This window comes from Glycine soja, chromosome 1, assembly GCF_004193775.1.
Source record: "Glycine soja cultivar W05 chromosome 1, ASM419377v2, whole genome shotgun sequence".
Lineage (NCBI taxonomy): Eukaryota > Viridiplantae > Streptophyta > Magnoliopsida > Fabales > Fabaceae > Glycine > Glycine soja.
Genome location: NC_041002.1, coordinates 49,063,686 through 49,090,653, shown reverse-complemented (window position 1 = coordinate 49,090,653; position 26,968 = coordinate 49,063,686). Strand labels below are relative to the sequence as shown.

Genomic DNA, 26,968 nt, shown 5'->3' with positions numbered 1-26,968 from the left:
ACTGAAAAATAAAAATATTCGAATTCTAAAGTTGAAACCATGTGAGTGGAAAAGACGCCATAAGTAAGAGCAAGTCGAAAAGTTCCTCTCTCTCTCACACACACACATCCCAGCCATGAGCCTCTTCGGTATAGGCAGGTGAGTGGAAAAAAGTTTCCATTTTTACTACGATTCACACTTTCCAAGTCTCAATTTCCGAGCTTTCCGTCAATTGATTTTGTTTTTTTGGTATTTAATGGATTATTCTTCTCACAGTTTGTTCCATGATCCGATCACTGCTCTGTTCAATATTTTTAATTTTCAATCTGGATCATGTTTTTCACATTCAAGTCTGTGTGTATATGGGGAAATTTAGTGGCCGGTACTGTTATGTTTTCAGTGAACTGTTATTAATCCGTCATACTCAGTAAATTTGTTGAGCGCGTAGAATTGGTGTGGGAATTGTTTCATGCATGATTTGGAAATAGGTTATTTTGGGGGAAAATAATTGCTTTTTTTCAAATGGAATGATAGGTTAAGCTGTTTTTACTTGCTCTCATAGTAGAATTAATAGACTTGAGATGATAAATTGATTGATGAGTAAAGTAAATTGTTTTGGATAACAGTTTTTTTGAAACTTCAATAATGATTAGAAAGAAAGTTCACCATCTAAGCAAATAAAAAAATATGTCAGTGGATAAACAAAGTAATGTCAAAGCTCTCTTTATGCTCCATGGAATTTTTCTCAGTGGAATATTTTGATTCTGATATCCCTATTTCTTTGCTTCTGTGGTTCAAAAAATTATTCAGTGAAATGTCTATAATACTGTTCCTCCTTGACAGACTACGTCCATTTTTTTTGTTTGAAACAGTTTTTCATAGATCTTGATTAGCTACTCTGAGGAGATTTTCAACATGTTGTAACTTGTAAGGACTAATGAGTAAACATGCCGTTGTCCTTCAGATAATGTAACATATGCAAAATTTGCTCATTTTATCTGATATTTTTTCACATCCCTTTAATCAAGTGAAGAACACTGATTCCTCAGACAAACAATTCTATGATCTCATATCTAGAAATGTTATAGGGTGATATGCCAATTGCTTTGGTTCCCCTAGTTAATGTGAAAAAGATTTAATCTCTGAATGAAGTATTAAATATTAATAAATTATCATATTTTCTTCATTTCTTCACTGTCATAACTGTTAGTACTTGTATGAAAGCAAATACTTGAACCTTTAAATTCTTTTATATAGTTTAGTATGAAGATGAAAAAAGTTTCAGTTGTTACTACTTCAATTTATTGTCTACAGAATTCCTTCATTGCCTCTAGGTTCTATCATCTGACCAGTAATTCATACTTCTTTAGCATTTCAAAGCCATCTAGGCGTCCTATTGTCTGATCAGTAGTCCATACTTTTTTAGCATTTCAAAGCCATCTAGACCCTTTTACGTTGGTCTTACCTATCCTTGTTTTCTTTATTTTTATCAAACTAACCTGGTTTGTTGTGGTGGCAGAGACTCCTGTGATCACTACTCATATTTTTCCTGCACATTTTTATTTAAACATTTGCTGATTATTGGGCAACTAGTTCAAGTGGATGCTTGTATAATCTGGATATTCAAGTTTATTAGACTCCCTCTTCTTGCTAAATAGTAACAAATGTCTGAAAATGAAAATCTCTAATTAAGCTTACAAAGATAAATGCTTGTTCTTAAGAAGTTACTTATCAGCAGTAAAGAAATAGTTATTATGGTATGAGTGCAACTTTGCATGATACTAGTACGCATGTCACAAGTGCAAAAATTGTTGATTATTAGAGTAATTTACAGAGAGTTGCGATATTCAACTGCACTCTCAGCTAAAGTGTGTTAGTTAGGAGTTAGTTAGTTGTTATAACTGACTATTCTGGTCTATAAATACCAAACTGTACTACAAACTTCAGTGGCTTAATATCATTTTCATTTCTCTCTATTGATTCTCTCTTTCTCTCAAAATATCTCTCTTATCTTCTTTATGATTTTGTTAGAAGTCTAATATGGTATCAAGAGCTTGGTGAGATCTTCCATGGCATCACAACAGAACGCGTTCCTCACTTCTTCCTCTTTTCCTAACTCCATTTCACACAAACTTGATGATTCAACCTTTCTTCTCTGGCGTTAACAAGTTGAGCCAGTTATTAAATCCCATCTCTTTCATTGATTTGTCATCAATCCACAAATTCCGTTACAATTTCTCTCTAAAGAAGATCGTGAAACAGGAATTGAAAATCCCGAGTATGAAACTTGGGAGCAACAAGATCAAGTTCTCCTTACATGGCTGCAATCGACGCTTTCTACGTCAATTCTTTCTCAAGTTCTCGGATCATCTCATTTGTCCGAAGTCTAGGAGTGGATTCACGATTATTTCCATAAGCAAACGCGAACCACTGTGCGTTAGCTTCGAACTCAGCTCCGAACGCTTGGAGGCAAGTCAATGCATGAGTATTTGTCGCAGATCAAAGCAATTTTCAGTTCTCTTGCTTTGGTCAGAAGCCCGATCATGCTTTAGGAGCATATCGATTCCATCCTTCAAGGTCTCTCATCGGATTCACTCAATCATCACTATTATGGAGAGCAAGTTTGAATCTCTGCCTATCGCACAGGTTGAAGCACTTCTCCTTGCTCATGAATCTCGTTTGAATAAGTTCAAGCAATCTCTCTCTGAATCTCCCTCCATAAACTAACACGCATGCTCAAACAGGAGCCTGAAAGTTTTTCTAATTTCCGTGGCAGATCTAGCCGCAACAGTAGTTTTGGTGGCGGTTTCAACCACAGTAGTGGCCGGCACGGTGGTGGCTAAGGCCATGGTAGTGGTCGCTTCGCAAAATTTCAGTGTCAGGTGTGTTTTAAGTATGGCCACACTGCATCGGTTTGTCTTTTTCGGTTTGATGCAAATTATCAACCGAACTTATCTCTTGTGCTTCATGACCCTACATCTCAGAGCTATGGACCTCAGTCTCAGAGTAGCCCTAATTCTGGGCAGTAGAATAGTGATAGTCGCCCATTCGATGTTTGGACCAACAACAATTACAAATCTGCTAGTCCCAACACTCAATCAAATCCTAGTGCTTTAGGAGCATATCGATTCCATCCTTCAAGGTCTCTCATCGGATTCACTCAATCATCACTATTATGGAGAGCAAGTTTGAATCTCTGCCTATCGCACAGGTTGAAGCACTTCTCCTTGCTCATGAATCTCGTTTGAATAAGTTCAAGCAATCTCTCTCTGAATCTCCCTCCATAAACTAACACGCATGCTCAAACAGGAGCCTGAAAGTTTTTCTAATTTCCGTGGCAGATCTAGCCGCAACAGTAGTTTTGGTGGCGGTTTCAACCACAGTAGTGGCCGGCACGGTGGTGGCTAAGGCCATGGTAGTGGTCGCTTCGCAAAATTTCAGTGTCAGGTGTGTTTTAAGTATGGCCACACTGCATCGGTTTGTCTTTTTCAGTTTGATGCAAATTATCAACTGAACTTATCTCTTGTGCTTCATGACCCTACATCTCAGAGCTATGGACCTCAGTCTCAGAGTAGCCCTAATTCTGGGCAGTAGAATAGTGATAGTCACCCATCCGATGTTTGGACCAACAACAATTACAAATCTGCTAGTCCCAACACTCAATCAAATCCTAGTGCTTTAGGAGCATATCGATTCCATCCTTCAAGGTCTCTCATCGGATTCACTCAATCATCACTATTATGGAGAGCAAGTTTGAATCTCTGCCTATCGCACAGGTTGAAGCACTTCTCCTTGCTCATGAATCTCGTTTGAATAAGTTCAAGCAATCTCTCTCTGAATCTCCCTCCATAAACTAACACGCATGCTCAAACAGGAGCCTGAAAGTTTTTCTAATTTCCGTGGCAGATCTAGCCGCAACAGTAGTTTTGGTGGCGGTTTCAACCATAGTAGTGGCCAGCACGGTGGCGGCTAAGGCCATGGTAGTGGTTGCTTCGCAAAATTTCAGTGTCAGGTGTGTTTTAAGTATGGCCACACTGCATCGGTTTGTCTTTTTCAGTTTGATGCAAATTATCAACTGAACTTATCTCTTGTGCTTCATGACCCTACATCTCAGAGCTATGGACCTCAGTCTCAGAGTAGCCCTAATTCTGGGCAGTAGAATAGTGATAGTCACCCATCCGATGTTTGGACCAATAACAATTACAAATCTGCTAGTCCCAACACTCAATCAAATCCTAGTGCTATGTTAACTAATCTTCCTACTCAGTCAACCTCTACCTGAACCCCTACTGCTACCAATTGGATTCCTGATTCAGGTGTTTCATTTCATGTGACTGGAGAATCCCAAAATATTCAACGCATTGAACCTTTTGAAGGACCTGACCAGATCTTCATTGGAAATGGTCAAGGTTTGCCTATCACTGCTTCTGGTTCTTCCTCCTTTCAATATCAAAATCTCTTTGTCTCTTAAGCATCTCTTACATGTTCCTATCATTACTAAAAATCTTATTAGTGTTTGTCAATTTGCTAGGGATAATGGTGTTTTCTTTGAATCTCATTCTAATTATTGTATTGTGAAATCTCAGGTTACCAATGAAGTCTTACTCCAAGGTAATGTTGGTTCTGATGGCCTTTACAGGTTCTCCGACATCCTGTTTCTGCTTCTTCTAGTCTTGCTTGTATTTCTAGTTCTGAAAAACTCTCTGTTAATCCATATAATAAGTCTGACAAGCCCATTGTAAATCCATGTAATAGGATCACCTCTCTTTGGCATGATAGACTTGGACATCCCAATCATCATGTACTGCAATTAGTTTTGCAACATTGTAAAATACCTACTTCTAGTAAGAGTTTGAATGATTTTTTTTCAGCTTGTGCAGTAGGAAAGTCTCACAGACTTCCTTCTTCTGAATCTGTCTATACTTCTCTTGATTTGGTTTATAGTAATCTATGGGGACCCTCTCATGTCTCTTCAACTAATGGATTTCTCTATTATATAACTTTTGTTGGTGCTTATTCTCGTTTCACTTGGATTTATCTTCTTAAAAGTAAATCTGAAATCCTCAACGTTTTTCAAAAGTTTAAGGGTATGACAGAATTACAGTTTAATTTCAAAATTAAAAGTCTTCAAACTGATTGGGGAGGAGAGTTTAGGCCATTTACATCCTTTTTAGCTAGCTGTGGCATTCAACATAGGCTAATTTGTCCTCACACTCATCATCAAAATGAGGTTGTTGAATGAAAACACAGGCATATTGTAGAACTTGGTCATCACTGCATCATGCTTCCTTACCACTTAAATTTTGGGATTTTGCCTTTTGCACAGCTGTCTATCTTATAAACAGACTACCCACAACATCACTAAATTTTTTAGTAACCTATCATATGCTGTTCCAACAGTTTCCAGATTATACTTTTCTCAAAACCTTTGGATGTGCTTGTTTCCCTTTACTTAGACCCTACAACAATCACAAGGTAGACTTTAGATCTGCTGAATGCCTTTTCTTGGGTTATTCTACCTCTCATAAAGGGTATAAATGTATGTCTTCTTCAGGCAGAATTTATATCTCCAAGGATGTCATTTTCAATGAGTCCAAGTTTCCCTATGCTGACTTGTTTGAGACTTCTACTTCTCTCAGTCAGTCCACTTCCTCCTCCATTCCTTTTCAGTTTCCTTCCATTCCTATCATTCAGTCTCCAAATCTTTCACATCCTACTTCTAATTCCCCTCAAACTCATACCTCCTTGTTTCCGGTCATCTCAATTCTCCTAATGTTGGACAGTCTGCATCTGTTTCTGCACAGTCCTCTTCTAATCATCAGCCAGTTCAGTCTGACACTGACATACCTATTCCAGCTTCTAGTTCAGCATCTAGTCCAGTTCAGTCCCCTAGTACTGAACCCACGGATCAGTCTCTTCCTGCTACTGTTACTTTTTGTTCCAGCTATCAGTTCAGAAGCAACATCCTCCTCTATTAACCCTACATCTCCTCACAGACCACTAAACACCTACCCTATGCAATCCAGATCTAAGTCTGGTATTCATTTACCCAGAATCAATCCTACACTAATGCTAGCTCATTGTGAACCAAAATCTGTCAAACAAGCTTTGACAGATCCTAATTGGCTTTCAGCCATGCAGCAGGAGTATGAAGCTTTAATGAAAAATCATACTTGGGATCTAGTTCCTCTGCCTCCACACAGAAAACCAATTGTCTGTAAGTGGGTGTTTAGAGTGAAAGAAAATGCAGATGGCTCAATCAACAAGTACAAAGCTAGGCTTGTGGCAAAAGGTTTAAATCAAGTTGCTGGCTTTGACTTTTCTGAGACTTTCTCCCCTGGGGTAAAACCTGTTACCGTCAGACTTATTTCAACATTGGCTATCACTAATCAGTGATCCTAACCTCATATCTTGGTGGTCCCACAAGCAGCAACTTGTTGCTAGATCCCATACGGAGGCAGAATATCGTAGCTTAGCTCAGATTGCTGCAGAAATCTTGTGGATGCAGACATTGTTGACTGAACTCAAAGTTCCCTTCAGCACTCCTATTGTCTTCTGTGATAATCAAAGTGCAGTTGCCATTGCCCACAATCCAGTCCTTCATGCAAGAACAAAACATATGGAACTTGATGTTTTCTTTGTTCGTGAGAAAATTTTGACCTAGCAGCTCATAGTTCAGCATGTTCTTGCTCTTGATCAATGGGCAGATGCCCTTACCAAGCCCCTTTCTCCAACTAGATTTGCTTTTCTAAGGGCCAAACTCAATGTGATTGAGGCTTCTTCAAAGTCTCAACCACCTTGAGTTTGAAAGGGGGGGGGGGGGGGTATTAGAGTAATGCACAGAGAGTTGCAGTATTCAACTGTACTCTCAGCTAAAGTGTGTTAGTTAGTTGTTATAACTGACTATTCTGGTCTATAAATACCAAACTGTACTACAACATTCAGTGGCTTAATATCATTTTCATTTCTCTCTATTGATTCTCTCTTATCTTCTTTATGATTTTGTTAGAAGTCTAATATTGATGAATATTTTTAGTCAGTTTAGTTTGATTCTTTTCCATCCTTTGTTAGTATTTTACCTGATATTATTCTGCAACAGAAACCAGAGAACATTCCGCCCGAAAAAAAGTACTCCTTCTGGAAGTAAGGTTGGTTCCTTTTATTTTTCTTGGATCCTTTTTTTTATATTTAATTTAATATAATTTTCTTTGTTTAAATTGTTCTTGGGGTATTTTAATCTTTTTCTTCATTTAAAGCCCATGGCTGGGACATTATGATTTATGACCATATTGCACATGTGCATGGGATGTGAGGAGTGGGAAGGAATTGATGGTGATATTATATTTACAATATTATTTGTAATGCATGCATACTCTAAAATTGATGACGTATGTTGAGCATGCATGTTTTATAGAAGTTACCAAACTTTTGGCATATTTGTGGGATTTTTTTTGGCAGATACACAAAAAATTGTCTAGATATGGAGAGTTGGCTTCTTTGTTTCATTTTTTTTATATAATTGGTTGAGTGATAGGAGGGGAAGGAAGGATGAATGACAAAATTTTGTTAATTTTAAATCATGAATGATTATGAGTTATACATTTTCTTTACAAATATAAATATAATTTAGATTTTTTATACCACATCTTCCTATTCCTGTATTCTAATTTTTTAGAAAATTGTGGTATTGACAAATTGTATTGTACAATTCCAACTTCCAGACTGCAAGATTGTTAAGTACCCTTGATTTTAGTTATAATTTTAGTTTTCTACTGATTTCTTGTGATTAATGTGAGGAGAAAAAGAGAGTAATCGGATGGTCTGTCTTGGCTTTTCTAAGGTTCACCCTGCTCTAATGGAAGATGAACCAAATTCTGCTGCTAATTATTATTATTGTTGCAGGGAGCTCAACTTCGAAAACATATTGATGCCACGTTAGGTAGTGGAAATCTGAGGGAAGCAGTAAAGCTACCTCCTGGGGAGGATTTAAATGAGTGGCTAGCTGTCAACAGTAACTATTTTTTCTCTGTAATGCACTGTTTAAGGGCAGTGTATAGTCTCGTTGAAGTTTTCTTTTGCCTTTTATTCTCTAGTTTCCTCAACTATATATTCATAATTTATACAATTCTGAAATGCAGTAAACTGACTTCTTTTTTTCTTCTTCCTGCATTACAGCTGTTGATTTCTTCAATCAGGTGAATCTGCTTTATGGTACCCTTACAGAGTTCTGTACTCCTGAGAATTGTCGGACAATGTCTGCAGGACCCAAGTATGGCATATTTAACTGACTGATTTCCTTGTTTACCTTTCCTTCTGAGGGGAAAAGCATTTGTATGCTTTTAGAAATTCAGTCAGATGATATTCTTTCAATTATCTTTGCAGTTGCATGAGAAAATCACTCAGCTCCTTGAAACATGTGGGTTGTGTATCTATTATCTTGAGTTAACAGGCAACCAAATGACTATAAATTTTAAAACAATGGTTTGTGTTGTTAAAGCTTATATCACTTTGTCAAAAATTGTTAACTCCTTGTGAGTATCCCCTTTGGATGTCAGTTTTTTTCTGTTTTGATGGTTGCTATTTATTCCATGTTGTCTGCTTTTGGGAACTGTTGATAACTGGGAACCTAGGTGCATAAAAATTTACAACAATTAATTATGTCTTCATTTCTTGCTATATTTGTTTTGTTTCAAATTTGTGCCTGTTTAAATGTGCACTGTGTAGTAACACTATTTTTGGTAAAGAAAAGGATTTATTTCGTAGAAAGATGTTAAAGTTGTCATTTCTTTTCTTAAATTATGCTTCTTCAAAATCTTTTTAGTTATAATTCATGGCAGTTGTTCATTTTCTTGAATCTAGACAATATTTAGTAACGAGTGACTTTTGTAATGCCTTTGTGGATCCATCTTGCATGTGTGTTTTATATAATGATTCCTTTAATGCCAATGACAATTCTAGATCCATCTGTACTAAATATTTATGCATTCCTAGCTCTTATGTTGTATTGTCTTTTGCACGAAAACTTTAGGTATGAATATAGATGGGCAGATGGTGTACAAATTAAGAAACCTATTGAGGTTTCTGCTCCAAAATATGTAGAATATCTAATGGACTGGATTGAAGCACAGCTTGATGATGAATCCATATTCCCACAGAAGCTTGGTAAAGATTTTAATATTTTCTTTCTTAAAGATTCTTAGATGATATGGTCATCATCATTTTCATTTTGGTACCATAACCTATAAAATCATGTAGGTTCACCATTTCCTCCCAACTTTAAGGAAGTTGTGAAGACAATATTCAAGCGGTTGTTCCGTGTATATGCTCACATATACCATTCTCACTTTCAGAAAATTGTGAGCCTCAAAGAAGAGGCCCACTTAAACACTTGCTTCAAGCATTTTATACTCTTCACCTGTGTAAGTCTCATATTTTCCTTTCACTAGTTTATTTTGTGTTGAAATAACTCAAATAAGTACGTTGGCTTGTTTCTATTCAAAACTCTTTTTAAAAACACTAATAATGTTAATAATTTAAACCAGCTAATTGTCTAACATTGCAGATTTTTTTTGAAACTATTGTTTTGCAGGAGTTCGGGCTGATTGACAAAAAGGAGCTGGCACCCCTTCAAGAGCTTATAGAAACCATTATCCCATATTAAATGAATTGGGACCTACCCTCTGAAAAATCTTGGCCTAGGAAGCACAACTAATGTATTACTCTAAATAGAAACTGCTTTTTAGTATTTTACTTCAGAAAGCCGCGTTGTATTTATTGTGTTGGATGTGCTTGGGAACAGGATCTAAGTTATCCTTCTAAATAACTTACACAAAGCATCATATATATGCAATGGGGCATCATGGGTTAAAAAAAAGTTAATTGTAATGGTTCATATATGCCAAATGAAGACTGTACGCTGGAAGGTTGTTGCTGGAACAATGTTCAATGTTAATAACATGTGTACTATGCAGATTTCTATGTGATTGTTCATATATTTTTAATAGGGCAAATTGCTCTCGAGTTTTTAAAGTTGCTCTTATAACTAGTATCAGTCGTATGTGTATATACTTGTGGGAAACTGCGCACAAATAAAAATACGAGAAAATATTTGGTGAAAATTGAAGAGGGACAGGCTACTGTAATTTTTATAATCTTATTGGAAGTGAATATAATTCGATCAAATGTTAAACTTTAAACGTGGTAAACATAAACTACAAATTGCAAGTAAAATACAGGGAGTCGGTGCAAGTGTCCAAAGAGCCGGTTATATTAACTTTTCTGTTGCATCTTCCAGTTAGTAACGGCAGAATGTAGAATTGGGGGTACAGCATTTATAAACTTGATCAAATATAAGCTCAAGATGTGTTTATAAAAAGAAAGTATGTGATGAAGTTCGTCTTGAAGTCAGTATAATATTATCTTGGGTTTTTAATCAGTTGGGTTGGTAAACCCTATTGAGAAATACGATACTAAAAATGTTCAATAATATTATGTTGTGAGAAAGACAGAAAAAGCTTATAAAACAATTGTAAGTTTTATTGTAAATGTTTTTGTATCTTTCTTTCATCATGTGACAAAAGTTAACATGAAAGAGTCAACATCCAACAAACATTTGCTTGATAAGCCCCTGAAATGGGATATTGTAATTCAAAATTTGCACGATAAACTCATAACTTCAACAGCTGATTTTCTAATCAACTATATTCTTTAGAAGAGTCCAATCGTGAGATTGAAGACTTACAAGAAGATAGGACAGAGGGTCATTTATCTCATGCTTTTCAAGGTTTATATACAAATTGTAGCAAGAAAAATGTTCGCAATATACTTCTTTTAAACAACTGTTTTATCAGATGGGAAACTGAAGCTTTGATGCACTCGGTTCCAGCTGAATCAGTGGCAGTATCTCAAACACCTCATCTAGAATAACAATCCCACCACCAGAAAGAGCAACAACAACAGTCTTCTCAAATGAATTGTTCCTCACTACAAGATCCACCAGCCTGTGCTTCCCTGCAGAGAAAAAAGCTAAGCACTAAGCAACAATTGCAGGGAGGGAGAGGTCGTGGATTCGAATCCATCCTACTAACAAAAACTAACAATCTAACAACTAATATTTGCCGATGAAAAAAACAAAAAGAAGCAACAATTGCACTCATATCAATAGGACAAGTTATTGAGCACAAGAGATAGATTACCTACTGGGGAGGTAATTTTCTGAGGAAAATTATGGATGAAAGTTAGACATAGATGTAGTCCATTCCCCAGCTTCTCTTCCTATCTTGAATCCACCACCAACTGGTTTCTTTCCAAAAATCAAAAGGAAATTGTTAGTTTCATTAGCATGAAGAGAATGAAAGGAGTATATGGGAGGATGAGTATCGGTTTTGGTGTTTGAAGTGAAGAAATTGTGTGTTGAGAGAGAATGGGCACAAGAATGAAAGGTAATAATGTTTAGAATAAATGAACACTGTAATTTTAATTTTTAAGCATACATAACAAAAACTTGTAAGAATTTAAATAGAATTAAGTTTCATGTTTGGGGAAGGGGCAAATAGAAACAACATAAGAAGAATTGAAAATTTGTGGACGTTACAATTGTTGTTGAAGGTCCGTACCAATATCTTGTAATTTCTTTTTATCCATAAGACAATTTTATCTCTACTTCTGAGATATGTAAAAAGTAAAGCATATACTGGAAGGGAGACAAAAGTAAAGAAATCAGATTAGGAATTAGGAAACAGTCTCATTTTTATTATTGAAAAAGAATAAGGGACAAAATTATCAGTCTATAGAAATATTAATAAGAGAAAAAACATACCTTATAATCCTAATATCCTCTTGCGTTCATCCAGTAGAAATTCTTCTAATCTCTGGACCGTAACCAAATCAAAAATAGAAATGTGGGGCACATGTTTGAGCTCTAGTTCCTTTAGTTTCTGAAATCCTCCCTTTTGAAAATGTAAAGTTTGACCTTCATAAGCATGCGAGTCCAAACAGAGGAACAATAAATTTGGCATATCTGTTAGTGATTTCAATGGATCGTTGGTGAACTTAGAGAACTTCAAGGACAGTTTCACAAGATCTTGGAGTCATAGAATCCAATTTGGCAACTCGTTTAACTTTCCTTCCAGGACAAGCTTCCTAAGTGTAGACAAGGATGACACGGTGTGCAAATCAATTAAGTGATTTAACAATGGATTTTGGAAGAGTTTCTACCTGTGTATACCTCAAGCTTAAATACTTCAAGTGGATTAAATTGCCCAAATTTTCTGGAAGATGAGATAATCCAGCATACTCTAAATCAAGTACCCTTAGTAGCATGTATTTTGCAAGGATTTTGCTGATGAAGTTTTCGGACAAATCTTTAGTTCTGAAAATTAGAATTTTTACCGTACGTGTGATCTTTCAATACTTCCAATTAAATCAGTGGAACCAGTTGCTATTGTTAAGTGTCTAAGGATCCCACTTGACACTAATTGATTATGCTCATGAATACAATGACAAAATACTGTATCCTTGATTTTCCTAAGGATCATTTCATGTATTGAGTCATGAACGCAACATCCTCTAACCTTGCCATTTATGGTAAATGAAGATACTTGCACCAAACTTCTATTGATCAACTCTGCTAAATATTGTTGAGCAACTTCTTCCAAAGTTTCCCCCGTTACATGTTTGACAAATCCGTCATAGTCTTCAGGATACATTCCAAAATACAATAAACAAGATCTGAGATTGTATGGCAAATCATCATAACTTAAACATAAAATTTGTGAAATACTACTTAACTCAGAATTCCTCTCCAACTCCAAACTTAGATTTTGACTAAACCGTTTCCACTCAGCTGCACTTTTACATTTGCTATATAAAAGACCACCAATGGCAACAATTGCTAGAGGTAAACATTGACCCTTTCCAATGATTTCAAGACCCAGATCTTTATATTCTTTTGGATAACGTCCATCAAAACCATACCCAAATGCCTTCTTACAGAACAATTCCAAAGACTTTTCTTCACTTAAAGGTTCTAGCTTAAGCTGAATTAAAGAATCTTTCATACAAAACTGTGCAACCTGTGTGTCCTGTGTTGTGATTAATATCCTACTTCCATTCTTATTATCGATCAGAGCAAATTGAATGTCATTCCAAAATCTTTTATTCCATACATCATCAAACACGACAACATACCCCTTATTGCACAGGCCATTTCTGAGTTTTCTTGTCAAGGTCTCAAAATTCGGAGCAGGATCCTCCACTTTTTCATTGCAAAGCATGTCCAACATCTCCCTCAACAATCCTTCTGCAGTGTAGGATTTAGACACTGATCCATGCTCGACAATCGAAGCATGCATAAACCTCCATGTTGTCATAAACCAGCTTGGCAAGAGTTGTTTTTCCCAGTTCTCCCATTCCTACAACAAAGATGACAGTGAGCTCTACTCGTCCCTCTATCAACCAATCTTTCAGTATATCTCTGGGGTCATCAAAGCCTACAACCTCAGCTTCCTCAGCATACAGAGGAGCCATTCGAAGGTTGTGCCTTGTGACATTTTGATTTCCTGTAGAACTGATTGGTCTTTGTTCTAAAGGAAGTTTGCTTTGGAGACCGTAGTTTTCCTTCAGTTCCTTAACAAGTGATTAGACTTCCTGAATCTTAAATACTATTTGGAGCCAAAAGATCAGAGTTTTGATGTAGTCAACAGCCTCACAGGGTAAAGCTGCACATCCAGGATCACCAGGTTGCTTGTCCTCATAGATATCATATAAATCAATGATATTTTCCATGGAAAAAGCAGCTTCTCTCAGCCGCTTCACCCTTTTTTTTTTATTTGTAATGTGCTTTCCATCATCTTGTTCAGCTTCAGCCACTTTATCCGCATCATTGATGAAATGTTGAAAGCTCTCCAGTTCTTTTTTAATGTCTTCAACTTCTTTCTTTAGACCTCTCAGCATATTGACCACTTCCAGAAATCTTGGAAGCACGTGCTGACCAGCCAAGGACACTACAGTTTCTGCCATTTAAGTCTAGCTTCTGTTTTTTGCTTTGTGGTGAATGCAAAACTTTATGTTCTTCAACATTATATATAGCCATGTCCGTAGTAAGGAGAGGACTTTGAGTTTGACCTCCCCATTTTTTAATTAAATGGACCATGCTTGTCATTATAATATTTAAACATCACCTAATATTGGTTATGCTCAAAATATTTACCAAAAGGTCTCGGGTTGTTGTAGTTTAACTAGATGTCTCAGTTCGAGTCCAAGTATGTAATTGTTGTGTTAAATACTTAGAGGAAGAGTTTTGACGTCCATAGTAGTCCTACCTAACTCGAACAGGATTGCCTCCAGAATACCTGTGATCTAGAAGGAAAAAAAAAAGTGAGAATATTTGGCATGGCCAAATTAAAGTATCATCCAGTTGTCCAAAAACACATGCTAGTTTGACTTACACAGACATGATCTGCGCTAGTTTCAGTGCTGAATCTGCAATTTGTTAGTATTAATTAGTTGTCACCATATCCATATACCATATCTCGCTACCCAATTTTTAAATAAGTTGCACCTATAATATAGTTAAATTCCATCTCATCTCAAAAAAAGTCGTCGAATGTCACCCCAAAAAAAGATGAGGGTTCGATTTGAATATGTTTAAATACAGTTTCGGATCCGATTCGATGAGCCATGAAAGTGTGAAAACTAATTATGTTGATTTAGCTGACTTGATGATTTAATTAACCAATAATGTTAGTTATATTGCTTATGAAGAACGAGCTTGGGAAAAAATGTAAATTATATTAAACCCAAAATGATACAATAATAAACGGGACATACCCCGCAGTTAAAGAAAATCAAAAGTCTCCTTAGTACAAGAAGACATATATCAAGAACGAGCTGCATGGTTGTTAGTGGGGTATTTGCGGATCCGTTTGATCGGTTTTAAGCCAAACGTAACTTGCTCAGTTCCATGGATTTGGATTCTTTTCTTAAAACAATTCGATTCAATACAATACCACAAAATGCAATTCCTTTTTTCATTGGTTATAAACATTTTTAAGACACAATATTACTAAATTTATTTATAACAGCTGTTTTAAAAAATTAAACCAAAATTAATTTTATTAACATTCATTTTTTTTTACCTGTAGTCATTGAAGACAAGTAACATGAATTTACAACACTCACGCATCCTACTCGACCAATTAACTATATTCCTGAACTATATTCCTTAATGAATTATTTCAAATAAAACTAAGAAAGAGTAAAAATATGCAAATTAATCTGTGTTGGTTGCTCACATTCATCTAAACACACGTAAAATATGAAGTGCAAATAAATATAATATCATAACAGAGAGCCGGTGCAAGTGTGAAGTGTCCAAAGATACGGTTTTTATTAACTTTTCTGTTGTTGCATCCTTCACTGTTAGTAACAGCAAAATGTAGAATTGTGGGTACAACATCAATAAACTTGATCAAATATAAGTTCAAGATGTATTCATAAAAGAAGTTATATAATGAAGTTCGTCTTGAAGTCAATATAATATTGTCTTGAGTTTTTAATCAGTTGGGTTTGCAAACACTATTGAGTATTAAGAAAAACAATACTAAAAATGTTCCGTAATAATATTATGTTGTGATAAAGACAAACAATAAAACAAGTGTAAGTTTTATTGTAATTATTTTTGTATCTTTCTTTGATCATGCGACAAAAGATAACATGAAAGAGTCAATATCCAACAAACATGTGGTTGATAAGCCCGTAAATGGGATATTGTAATTCACAATTTGCTTGATAAACTCATAACTTCATTAGTTGACTTTCTAATCAGCTATATTCTTATACTCTTGGCATAGCTTTTGCTTCTTCATTATGTTGTCTGAAATAATGGTCCTGGTAATTTGCAATATGAGTGTTTAGTGAATGCATCATTACAAAGAAAGAGTGATAACCAATGAAAATATGATCCAAGTGAACTCCCCTGCCACATTTTGTAATCATACACCAAGGAAAATAATTTGTTGCTCCTTTGACATCCGATTCCTAAAAGTCAAAAATGTATAATTCCTTTTGAGGGAGGAGGGGGTGTTAATTTTCAATTTTCAGTGATCATGCATGCATGATCCTTTGCACTTCAATATACAACAAACATGTTCTATAAGAAACTCTATGCTGCCAACACATTTCAACTACCACCAGAAAAAATAGCAACGCAACTTTAGTCTTGATCTAATTCAGTCTGAATTGCATGCAAGTTCCTGACTTCAGAACTCCCATATCTTGAAGCAGCAAAGCCATATGATGCCACAGTTCCCACAAGGACCACAAGAACCGCAACAAAGAGCTGAAAATTAGCAAGCAATTCGCCCCGAACCTCACTATCAATAGAATGACATGTGACACTGTTTTCCCTAAGCTTACAACCACTTGGCATCATAGGGCCATAGAGAACAAAGGCTGTCTGATAGAACCATAAACCTTGCAGTGCTATAGCAATGCCATTGCATAAATCCACTGGAAAGCTTGTTGGCAAAAGGGCTCCAGCAATTGAAGATAAAATGCACAGTCCAACCAGGAAGACAAGGAGGGTGTGGTAATAGCCCTCAAGGCCCTTGTGTGTTGTTGAATGGAAGTAGAAAAGAAGGTACTCTGCAGTGAATGCTGAGGCAGCAAGCAAACAAAGAGCACCTTCTGGCAAGGGAAGAAATCTGTGTAAGAAAATGTCACAAAGAGGACATGGTTAGGAAGATATATACTAAGATGCTTGGAAGGGAATTGCTAGTTGTCTTAATTTAGGTTTCCTGCCTAATAAACTACAGATCATGAAAGAACCAAATTCCAGAGTGTGCATGAAGTATTTGTCACATCATCCACAAGAGTCATGACTAATGAGAAAAAGCTTGCTTTCGTGTTCACCTAATTTCTCATGGTAATTAGATTGGTTTTTTAAGTTTTCTACATCTTATCAAAATATTCCTTAACCAAACTAAACAAAATAGGTTAAATTCAAAATTTATTCCTTACAGCTGAAATCATTTTTCGTTTTAGTCCCTACATGAAAAACTTTATACTTCGGTTTTTGTAAGAAAAACGTTTATGAAAAGATCCTTCCTTTTTGCTGACATTCTAACGGTATTAGATTTAGTCACTTTAGAAATATTATTTAAACACCGTTATAGTAGTAATGAACAGTGGGAACTAATTTGTAGAAATTTGTTCACATAGAAACCAAAATGTAGATTTTTTTATGTAAGGACTAAACTGAAAAATAATGTGCAATATAGAGACCATAGCCTAAAATAAATTAAGGTGAACGGTGTAATTATTAGCCCCCTCACACAGAAGAATGTTTTTCAACTTTCATTTGATAGCCCCACAGCCTCCAACAAATTATGATTCACTCAGTGAACCAGTAACTAACTCAGAGCAAACCAAAAATAACTAGAAATTTTGTTTCATACTACTGTCTATGAAAACTTTAAGTGAAAAATGCAATGTGGAACAAGGAGCAAAGGATGCATCATGTACATAAGAGTACCAAATCTTACGTTAAACAATAGTGGGGACACTAGGCTGCTTAAGAACTAATATCCAGTGGACACACAAGGAAACTTGGTCAATTATTGAGAGCACCAATTTAAAGAACAATTAAGAGAACGTAACTTCTTTACTGAGACACTTTTTAAGAGTAGAAAAACAACTATGGGAAAGCATATACGGAGCTCTATTGCATGATTTGTTGGTTTCCACTGCTATCAATAGCGTTGCATTATCTATCTCAACAATTTTTAGTAACTGTTTCAATCAGAATCCCATTTCTCATTTGTTTTCAACAATAAATCAGCACTTTAAAAACCCAGTTTCATCTCAAAGTAACTTAGTACATTGTGACACCACAACAGTATCAGCAAAACGCTAAAGCTTCATTTTGCACTACTTCACCTTTTATTTAATTTACAAAATAAACAAGACACAATGAAAAGGAAAACTTAACTACTGCTGAAAAAAAAAAAACTTCTAGAATTTAGCCTTATCTTTTTATTTTAACAATAGACAATGCAAAAAAAAAAATCAAGATTTGAATTGACTAAACTCTATAAACTGGGCTGATTAATTATGAGTTAAACAGTCTTAATTATTTAATAATAAATATTAATAACATTTAAATTGTACAGCATAATTTATACTATTCACAGAGGTATTGGAGGGAGACAGAGAGAAGGGAACCAACCTGGTCTTTTGGGAAAGTAGGGCAACAACACCAAAGATGAAAAACATAAGAAGCATTCCAGAGTGCTCAAAGTCATTCATGTGAGCGGGGTTAAGGACTCCACCAACAAAAATCTTGAGGTGTGGTGAATACAAAAGCTCGATGCACATGTCAACGAAAGCACCAATTGCAATAACATATAGCTCCAGGTGCTTCAGCCTCCCATCAAACCCTGGCACAGGATTCCAAACTCTGACTTGAAACGCCATTGGATTGCGAACATATCTCACCACAGAGCCCCATACGTGCCACACCCCAACTAGAAGAAACAAAGTCCCTGGCAAAGCATGACCCTTGAAAGATCCCATGCTTATGATTAACTTTTACTACTCCAAAATATGATCTCTCTAGTACTTAATCAACTTGGCTTCTGAATGATTCCTTAGCTGGACCAAATCAGATAGATGATCACTGAAGAATCTCCCCTTTATGAACTTACCAGTTATCCTGTTAACAATAATGGCACCATCAGTTTTCAACATCGATTAGCATCCTTTTTTGAACAGTATCTATAAATTATAGTAATTATAATATAATATATATCTGCTTTTCAATTTCCGTGTCTGCTCTATCCTGTGTGCTGCAAAACTAAATTCTTTATTACTTTTTGCCACAATTTAAGTGTTTAAAAGTTTTCCTTTTACAACAGGATCATTTAAGGCCATCTTCTTCCAAGGTTCCAAAAGATGGATCCTCCATGACCCTTGAATTTTCCAGAGAAACTAACAAAGCTATGAGTTGCCGACTATTGAATCCTAGTACAGTTCTGGTTCAGTGCTTCTAGAGATTTACTTGAAAAGAGTGACTTTCAGGGTCAATTTCAAGTTTTCTTATTTCAACAAGAAAAAAAAAAAAAAAAAACACCACAAATGTGTCTTTTCACACAAGTGTAAGGAAAACTTGATCTCATTCACAGACCCCGTCAGAAAGTATAAATAAATCACACAAAAGACCCTCCAACCAAGTCAAAATCTGGAAAGTTGGGCTAAGAACAAAGAAGTCAACCAAGAGGAAAATTTAGAGAAGAAAAAACATAGAGATCCATTAATAACTGGGAAAATTTCACCTCCTATCATAAAAATCCAACAAAGTCTAACCCATCTTGTACTCATGACTAAATCAGAAAGCATAACTTTTCTCTCCCCTCTTATGCATATCTAATAGAGGTAGATTGTGTATGTGTGCATGAAAGTTTAGATTTTTATAATCTACACCCGATGAATAATTAGACACTTTACACTGGATAATGGGGTTCTGAAAAAAAGGCATATATAAGCATAAGCATAATCATAAAGTAAAAAAATAACAATGATGAAAAAGAAGAAAAAGAGAGAGAGAGAGAGAGAGAGAGAGGGTGTTTTACTTACCGCAGTAGTGATTGGTTTGGATGCAGAAAGTACTGGGTCTCTTCTCTCTCTCTCTCTGTGTGATTCAAAAAGTTATGTTCTCCTTAATCACAACAACTTCGTTGAATCCAATAAGCAGAGGAATAAAAACAAAAAAGAAGGTTTGGTTGCGAAAACTGCAGAGAGTGGTGTGATGATGGGGTTCGTGGGATCTACGACCGATGGCTATATGGTTTTGTGGGGAAAATAAAAAAACAGCGTACTTAGTTGAACTGGCAAACAATGGTCTCTTTCCTCACTTTGTTTTACACAAACAACTGGGTACGTAACATTTCACAATCCCAATTGATGTAACTATTTGTTTGTTGTTTTTGGGGTAGGGTTAAACCATGTGACAATAATTTGAAAGGAATATAACGTAAGATTGGGTGAGCTTATAAAGAGAACAGTTTGTCGTGGTGTGTGCCACGTTGGTCTTCAATAGAATATTAGAATATAAATTATGGATTTATCTTAGAATTAGAAAAATTTATAATTTATATTCTAATATTCTATTGAAAACCAACGTGTCACACACTACAAACATAAACGTTGTTTTGTCTAATTAAGTTTACTTACAAATAAAAATGTAACTTTTATGCTTGCATAAAAAGTGAAAAATAAAAATACTATATATTTAGTAAAATAAAAATAACATGGTTTCTTTTTAAGTTAACACTGATGAATTAATAATATAAAATATCCTGTTATAAATTAGTATTGAAATAATTTTAAGATAATTTTATTAAAGTCAACAAATTTATTATAAATAATAATTTTTTATTGAATGATAATTTTATATTATCAATGTATAATTTTTCTTCCTTTTATTTTTGGGATGGGATTAAGCATATAACAATAAAATAATTTTATATTATAATTATTTTCATTTCCTTCATGAACTTTAAATATATATATATATATATATATATATATATATATATATAAAAGTTTATACAAAATATAACTATTTTTACTTCTTTCTTTAACAGTTTTTACTTTTTAACTTTTTAATTTAAAAAATTCAGATAGAAGCATCAAATGGGATTTTTTTAACCAAAGGGGGCAATTTTATTTCAAAATTATTAAATGGGTGCAAATTTTGAAAATTTTCCCATAGGGGCAAGTCGTGTAGGAAAACACGACTTCAGCCATATTTTTCTTAGAAGTCGTGAACCAGGTTACAAATTTGGTGTTTTTTTTAACTGGAAAAATAGAAGTCGTGTAACTAACCTCGACTTGCTTTTTTTATTATTATTATTATTTATTAGTTAAAGTTGCACTTCATCCCTTGTGTCTTCATGAAAAAGTTCAGCTAATAGCATGTGAAATGTGGAGTGTGTAGATTTAACATGTAGCATTGTTGGTCAGTGCATTTTTAGGATAGAAAGGGAAGTTGTGGTTAATTACATGATTTGTTTTTCTTTTCTATTCTAGTTTTTTAAAAAAATAACTGAAATCATACACATATTCATGATTTTTGAAAAAAAAAATATATGCACTAGTAATTAATAATTTCGCAACTTCTTAAAAAAGTAAAATAAAAAAAATATTACTTTGAAGTTGTAAAATAAAACCTAATTTTTTTTACTAAAGTCATGTTTCTTACTCATTACTCTTTTGAGAGGACTAGAGTACTAAATTGATCTCATACCAAGAGTTTTCATATTAAATAGGCCAACATATAGAAGTAATCTAGAATAGATAAAAAAGAGTCAAAGACAAGTGGTAAGAGTTTGATGGAAAAAGGATGGGTAAGAGAAAATTTGAGTTCATACTGAATTTGCTTATAATAGGTGTTAGACCCTAATTATGTCTGCCCCAAAAAAAGAGAAGGAAAGAAAAAGTATAAAAAGAAAAAACATAAAAAAGAGAGAAAAAGAAGACAAAAAAAATAGAGAAAACGTAAAACAAAAAAAGAAGGAAAAAAAAGACATAAAAAAGGAGTAAACGTAAAAAAAAAAATTAGATTGTGTGACCTATTGAGCTCTCAAGAAGAACCCATTAGGTCAAGAAGAAGCAGTACATTGCATAAAAGAAGAAAGGAGAAAAGTCTTGGTATTAAGGGCATCGAGGGGCATGGATCCCAGAAAGAAAAAACGGACCAATCCAGTAGCGCCATTTGACAAGCTATGTCAGAGAAGGGAGATGGGTCTCTAGGTAATTCCCTCATTCCCTCACTCTCTCTCACGTTCTCCCCTCTTTTCCCCCTTCCTTTCTTCTTCTTTTTTTTTTTAAGTCTGCGGCTTCATTGTTCGTCTCGCCAGTGAGCTCCATGGTTGTCGGTGAGATCTGTACATGCTGATATCGCCATTTTTTCTTGGTGCTTTATTTTGCTTCATGATTTTTCACATTTCATCATCCTTTTCTTCTTTTCCTCTTTTTCCATTTTTCAATGAAGCCTCGCGCACAACCGTCGCGCTGCTGCTGTCGTCCCCGTGATGGCCTCGTGCCGTTGGGCCATGCACTGGTGGCGCTGGGGAGGCGCGCCACCCTTCGTGGAGGTGTTCCTCCTTTCATTCCGTTTGGAGGCTAAAACACCTAGGATTTTCCAATCTTGTTGCCTATATGTTAAGAGGGGGTGTATATGTTAATAATGATTGTAAATATCTCGTTATTCATCTTATTTCTCCTATGTTTTAATCTTTCATCCTTAATTACTAAGTGTACCCTCACTTCTATTATGTCTCTTTCTATTCTCATTCTACTTATTTGATTTTGTAGTACTATGACAATTATTTATTTATTTTTACAAATTCTCATTAGTATTCTTTAGTACACACTTACATTCCATGTACTCCATGCTGGGTCATCAACTTGCTTAGTGGTGTTTCAATAATGTGTGAGTAAATTTTGTAAAAGTCATCTTGGGTCTCCGACTTGCTTGACTTCACAAAGTGTACCACAAAACTAAAATCTTTCCTAAAAAGGCTAAAAAATTCTCAAATAAATGATCACTCAATTTTTCATTTTTCACGTTCCGCGCACTTCATTTTGGGTCTCCAACTTGCTTGTCAATATTTCAATAAAATGTGAGTAAATTTTATGAATGTCATGATTGGTTTCTGACTTACTTGAATTTACAAAGTTTACCACAAAATTAAAATCTTGCAAAATAAATAAATAAATAAAATAAAATCAACCCAACACACATGCTTTTTTTTACAAAGAACTACGTAAGTCTTCCTTATTGTACTTGGGGATACGTAGGAGCAAAGACAAACACCTTGTCACCCTAAAAAAGAAAAAAACAAAAAAAATATTTATTTTTTTCTATTTTTTTTCTTTTTTTCCTAATAAACAAAAATAATTCATGTTCTCGAGCGAAGTTAATAACTAAAAAGTCACTTTATTTTTTAGCACACTCGATTAAAAGTTGTTATCTTTATGGCAGGCGTGTGGGGTGTTAACACTTTCCTGTGCATAAACAACCCCTGAATTTTTTTTTCTCAAATCATAGACCATTCCTTATCTTTTTTGTTTTCCTTAAATAAATGTTAGTGGCAACACCCCAAGTCTTCCTTTTTTGGGAAACAATTTATTTAATTTTATTTTGTCGTCCCGTCGTGACCCACGTTGTGACAATAGGATGATAAACTCTATTAGTTCTTATTTTCCTTTTGAGGTGATTTACGATTTTAACCCATTATCCCTTCTTAATTCATTACCTTTGTCTAACACGTTTGCTATGTGTTAATCGATATTCATGAGTTCTTAGTGCATTCAAAATTTGTAAGAAAATAGCAACGTGTCTCCAATTTATGGTTCTTTTTGTGAAAATTGTAAATATTTTCATGCTTGTGTGAGTTTATAGAGTAGAAACTCCATTTTTGTGATCTAATGTTGAATTCAACTCAGTTTGTAGGCTAAAGAAAAGAAGGTGCAAAAAGTTGTTGATGAACTCGCTTAGCGAGGTAGATTAGCTAAGCGAGCCTCATTCGCTTAGCGAGGCAGCCAACTCACTTAGCGGATGCGAAACCCTAGAAGAAGGTAAGTCAGAGATCAGCACGCTTAGCGCGCAGTGAGCTTGCGCAGCGAGGACGTTGTCTCTTCCCGTGCATAGTGTGTCCAAGCTCGCTTAGCGGATTTTCACTTACTCTCGCTCAGCAAGACATGCTCGTAGAGCGAGCCTTCATGTGCTGAGAAGTCCAAGAGCATTTAAAACACTAAGTTGGTGGGAAACCAAAGGTCACCAAGCTAGACCAAGCCATTGCTACGTGAAAAATAGAGAGAAGAAGGCAGAGAGGCTAGAAAGAAGACATTTTTCTTCATCCTTTTCCATTTTCTTTCACAAAAACATTCATTTTTCTAGTTGTATGAAGCTTTTCTTGTAATGGAAGGCTAGGAACCTCATTGTTGGGAAGTATTCTACTAAACACTCTTAATATAAATCTCTAACGTACTATCTATTTAATGTTATTTTTTGGTGTTCTTTGCTTCTGTCTACACTTATTTTACATGTGTGTGGCTTGATCACCCATTTGTATGTTTAGTTAGGCTTTTGAGTATTGGAAAATGTTTTAAATCCTTAAGACTTGATATAGCAAGCTAGATGCCTGTGTATCTAGGAATAAAATGCAATAATCTAGTATGTTTTGCACTGTACGCTTATTGCAACTCTTTTAGAACGAGTTTGTTGAGGAATCAAGAACAAAAGCTAAGAGAGATAGGCTCATTCTTGTAAGGAATCATGGCCTGAGTATTTACTCGGTGCAAGAGCACTAGAATAACGTTAAATAGAGAAGACCTTTTTATACGACAAGAGAAAGTTCAGTAGAAGGCTCCCTAACGCTTTTATCTTGATATTTATCGCATTTTACATTTCTGAGTTTATTTTGTAAGTTGATAAATAGAGTAGTTGATTACAAAAAATTAAACCATCATTGAATCTTTATTTTATTTCAAAAGCTAAAAAGTGTTTACATACTGAATATACATAATCTATATGAAACAAATTCCATGTGGATACGATATTCGGTCTTATCATTTTAAATACTACTTATACAAATCGGTACACTTGTCGATACGCGAACACTATGATGAATAGAGATGATTTTTTTAAAGCCAACTTTACTAAGAGTCTGTATGAGAAAGTGAAAGCACAAATTGAAAAAAATGTTGAACAACATGCTAGATATACCAATAAAGACATAAAAAATATGATTTTCAAACAGGTTCCTAATTGGATAGTTTTTTAAAATATACTCCATTTGGTAATTTTGAAATAAAATTGCCCCCTTTAGTAAAAAGACTACCAAATGTTTCTCTTTCAACTAGTTATTATTAAATAATACTAGTATAATTATTTAGGTACCTCGGGCGTGGTGAAGGGTGCAAGCGAGGACATTAAATGTTTTAGGTTAAATTATAATTTTGGTCTTTCAATAATTTTAAATTTGTAATTTTAGTTTTTTTATTTTTCAAAATAAGCAAATTTGTTAAAGGAGTTGAATCCATGAATTTTTAATTAAAGACAAAATAATAAACCACTAAGACACTTGCTTTATATAGTTAATTTTATAAATTCTATTTTATATGTATCACAAGTCTAGTGTTACTAATTTTTTTTCTAATTATAAAACTTTATAAATTAACATAAAATATTTAATATTTAATTTACATGTATTTCTTTTATTATAAAATTCTATTTTAATATAAATTAATAAATTATCATATATTGAAATTTGTTCTTATTTTATTATAATTTTAAAAAACTACATAAAATGATATATATATTATTTTTAAAAATTATTTTATGTAGTTTATACAGATTAAGTAAATTTAAAATAATATTTAAATTATTTAAAAATTAAAAATTTATTAATTTTTATAATTAAAATATTTTATCATTATTTATATATAAAAATAAATTTACATGTCTTTTTATAAATTATATATCAATATATGTAATATTCTTGATTTATACAATTGGTTTAAAAAAATTTATTTACTAAAGAATTTGTATATAGTTAAGAAAAAAAATTTAACATGTAAGTTTATTAAAAAATAAATATTAAAATTTTATTAATTTATATAATTAGAATTAAAATAAATTTATGTAATATGTATAATTTGCATATTAATCTATATATTAAAATCAATTTACAAAATATTTTATGAAATTTAATTATAAATTGGTAAACTAAAAATAAAAATGAAAATATGAAAAATATTTAAATAAAAATATATAAAATGATATAAAATAAAATTGAAAATAAATGTTCTTTTAATTTATAAATTTTTTTAATTAGAAAAAATAATAACTCGACTAATGATATATAAAATAATATTTATAAAATTAATTAAAAAAATCAATTTTTTAGTGATTTATTTTCTTAGATTTAATTAAAAATTTATGAGTTTATTTTTTATTAATTTTTTTATTTTTCACATAATTTAATTTATTGTCGCATAATTTTCATGCCAATTCTAAGTTACATATAAAATTATTTATTTTGAAAAATAAAAAGGTGAAAATAATAAATTTAAAATTATAAGAAATTAAAATTACAATTTAACTGGGTAAAAAATAAATGAAAAAAGTGGGTCTTGAAAGAAAACAAATAAAATTGTCCAGTTTGAGTCGTGAGAATGTTCTAGGTTTCCAATTCCAAATGTTCCAATTTGGTCTTGGCGTTTGCTTTTCCTTGTTAATGAAATCTGGTAACGGATAAGCTACTAGCTAGGATGTCACCATTGACGGCATCCCACCGCTAATCAATAGATTTTTTATATTAAAATTAAAAATCCATCTTCCACGTGTTGATATGACAATTTTTCAAAATATGTTATTGTTTTACATATTCTCTCTCTCTTTAAATCACTGACCCACTGTGTTTGATTTTTTTTTTTCTTTTTACTTTCTTTGCAGAAGCACAGGAGTTGCTTCTATTAATACATACATTCTTTGTTGTATTTTTATTAGTGATTAGAGTTTATTAAAAATTATATAAAACTGACTGATATATACTTATTTCATTTATGTAGAAATTAGAACCTCAATACAGGTGGAATAAATCCGGTTTGTCTTGGCTTTGACACCTCCATTCCATCCCATCTATAAATCAGCCGTTTTTATATTTTATATTTTTATGTAGAAAAAATACTACAAAAGTTAGCCGTTTTTATATTTTTTTTTTCATTTTTCTCTTTACTTATAAGTTATAAATTAATTTTGTATAAATTAGTATACCGTAATCTTAATTCTTATGTGAATCACAATTATATTTAAGATTCGAACAGAATTTTAGGGAAAATAATTATATCCAAACAATTTTACATGTGACTAATCTAATTTTTGTCCAAGTGAACTTTTTTACTGAATGATTTGGATAGAAGT

General features: G+C 33.8%; 2 protein-coding genes across 5 annotated transcripts; one reads left to right on the top strand and one right to left on the bottom strand.

Annotated features, from left to right (window-relative positions):
- Positions 1-9,982, top strand: LOC114418224 (MOB kinase activator-like 1B). Of its 3 annotated transcripts, XM_028383486.1 has the most exons (8): positions 27-138; positions 852-906; positions 7,079-7,127; positions 7,882-7,990; positions 8,155-8,248; positions 9,008-9,141; positions 9,235-9,398; positions 9,569-9,982. In XM_028383486.1, exons 5-8 carry the CDS (start codon positions 8,232-8,234, stop codon positions 9,638-9,640), a joined length of 387 nt encoding a protein of 128 aa, XP_028239287.1. In that variant the 5' UTR covers positions 27-138; positions 852-906; positions 7,079-7,127; positions 7,882-7,990; positions 8,155-8,231; the 3' UTR covers positions 9,641-9,982. The 3 variants fall into 3 exon arrangements, with proteins under 3 accessions (XP_028239279.1, XP_028239287.1, XP_028239271.1); XM_028383478.1 differs by lacking the exon at positions 852-906 and having other exon boundaries at positions 1-138; XM_028383470.1 differs by lacking the exon at positions 27-138 and having other exon boundaries at positions 902-948.
- Positions 9,983-15,789: 5,807 nt separating this feature from the next.
- LOC114418209 (transmembrane protein 45B-like) lies at positions 15,790-19,981 on the bottom strand. Of its 2 annotated transcripts, none has more exons than XM_028383451.1 (3): positions 19,612-19,981; positions 18,206-18,691; positions 15,790-16,682 (listed from the first exon to the last, which is right to left on the bottom strand). In XM_028383451.1, exons 2-3 carry the CDS (start codon positions 18,550-18,552, stop codon positions 16,193-16,195), a joined length of 837 nt encoding a protein of 278 aa, XP_028239252.1. In that variant the 5' UTR covers positions 18,553-18,691; positions 19,612-19,981; the 3' UTR covers positions 15,790-16,192. The 2 variants fall into 2 exon arrangements, with proteins under 2 accessions (XP_028239252.1, XP_028239260.1); XM_028383459.1 differs by lacking the exon at positions 19,612-19,981 and adding an exon at positions 19,311-19,573.
- Positions 19,982-26,968: the final 6,987 nt, after the last annotated feature.

Bases quoted from the DNA above. Each gene is read 5' to 3' on its own strand.
- LOC114418224 (XM_028383470.1), top strand. From the start codon at position 917: ATGAGTAAACATGCCGTTGTCCTTCAGATAAT. The intron at 8,249-9,007 runs GTATGGCATATT...CGAAAACTTTAG, and splicing joins ACAATGTCTGCAGGACCCAA to GTATGAATATAGATGGGCAG. The intron at 9,399-9,568 runs GTAAGTCTCATA...ATTGTTTTGCAG, and splicing joins ATTTTATACTCTTCACCTGT to GAGTTCGGGCTGATTGACAA.
- LOC114418209 (XM_028383451.1), bottom strand. From the start codon at position 18,552: ATGGGATCTTTCAAGGGTCATGCTTTGCCAGGGACTTTGTTTCTTCTA. The intron at 16,683-18,205 runs GTTGGTTCCCTT...TTTCTTACACAG, and splicing joins CTACTTTCCCAAAAGACCAG to ATTTCTTCCCTTGCCAGAAG.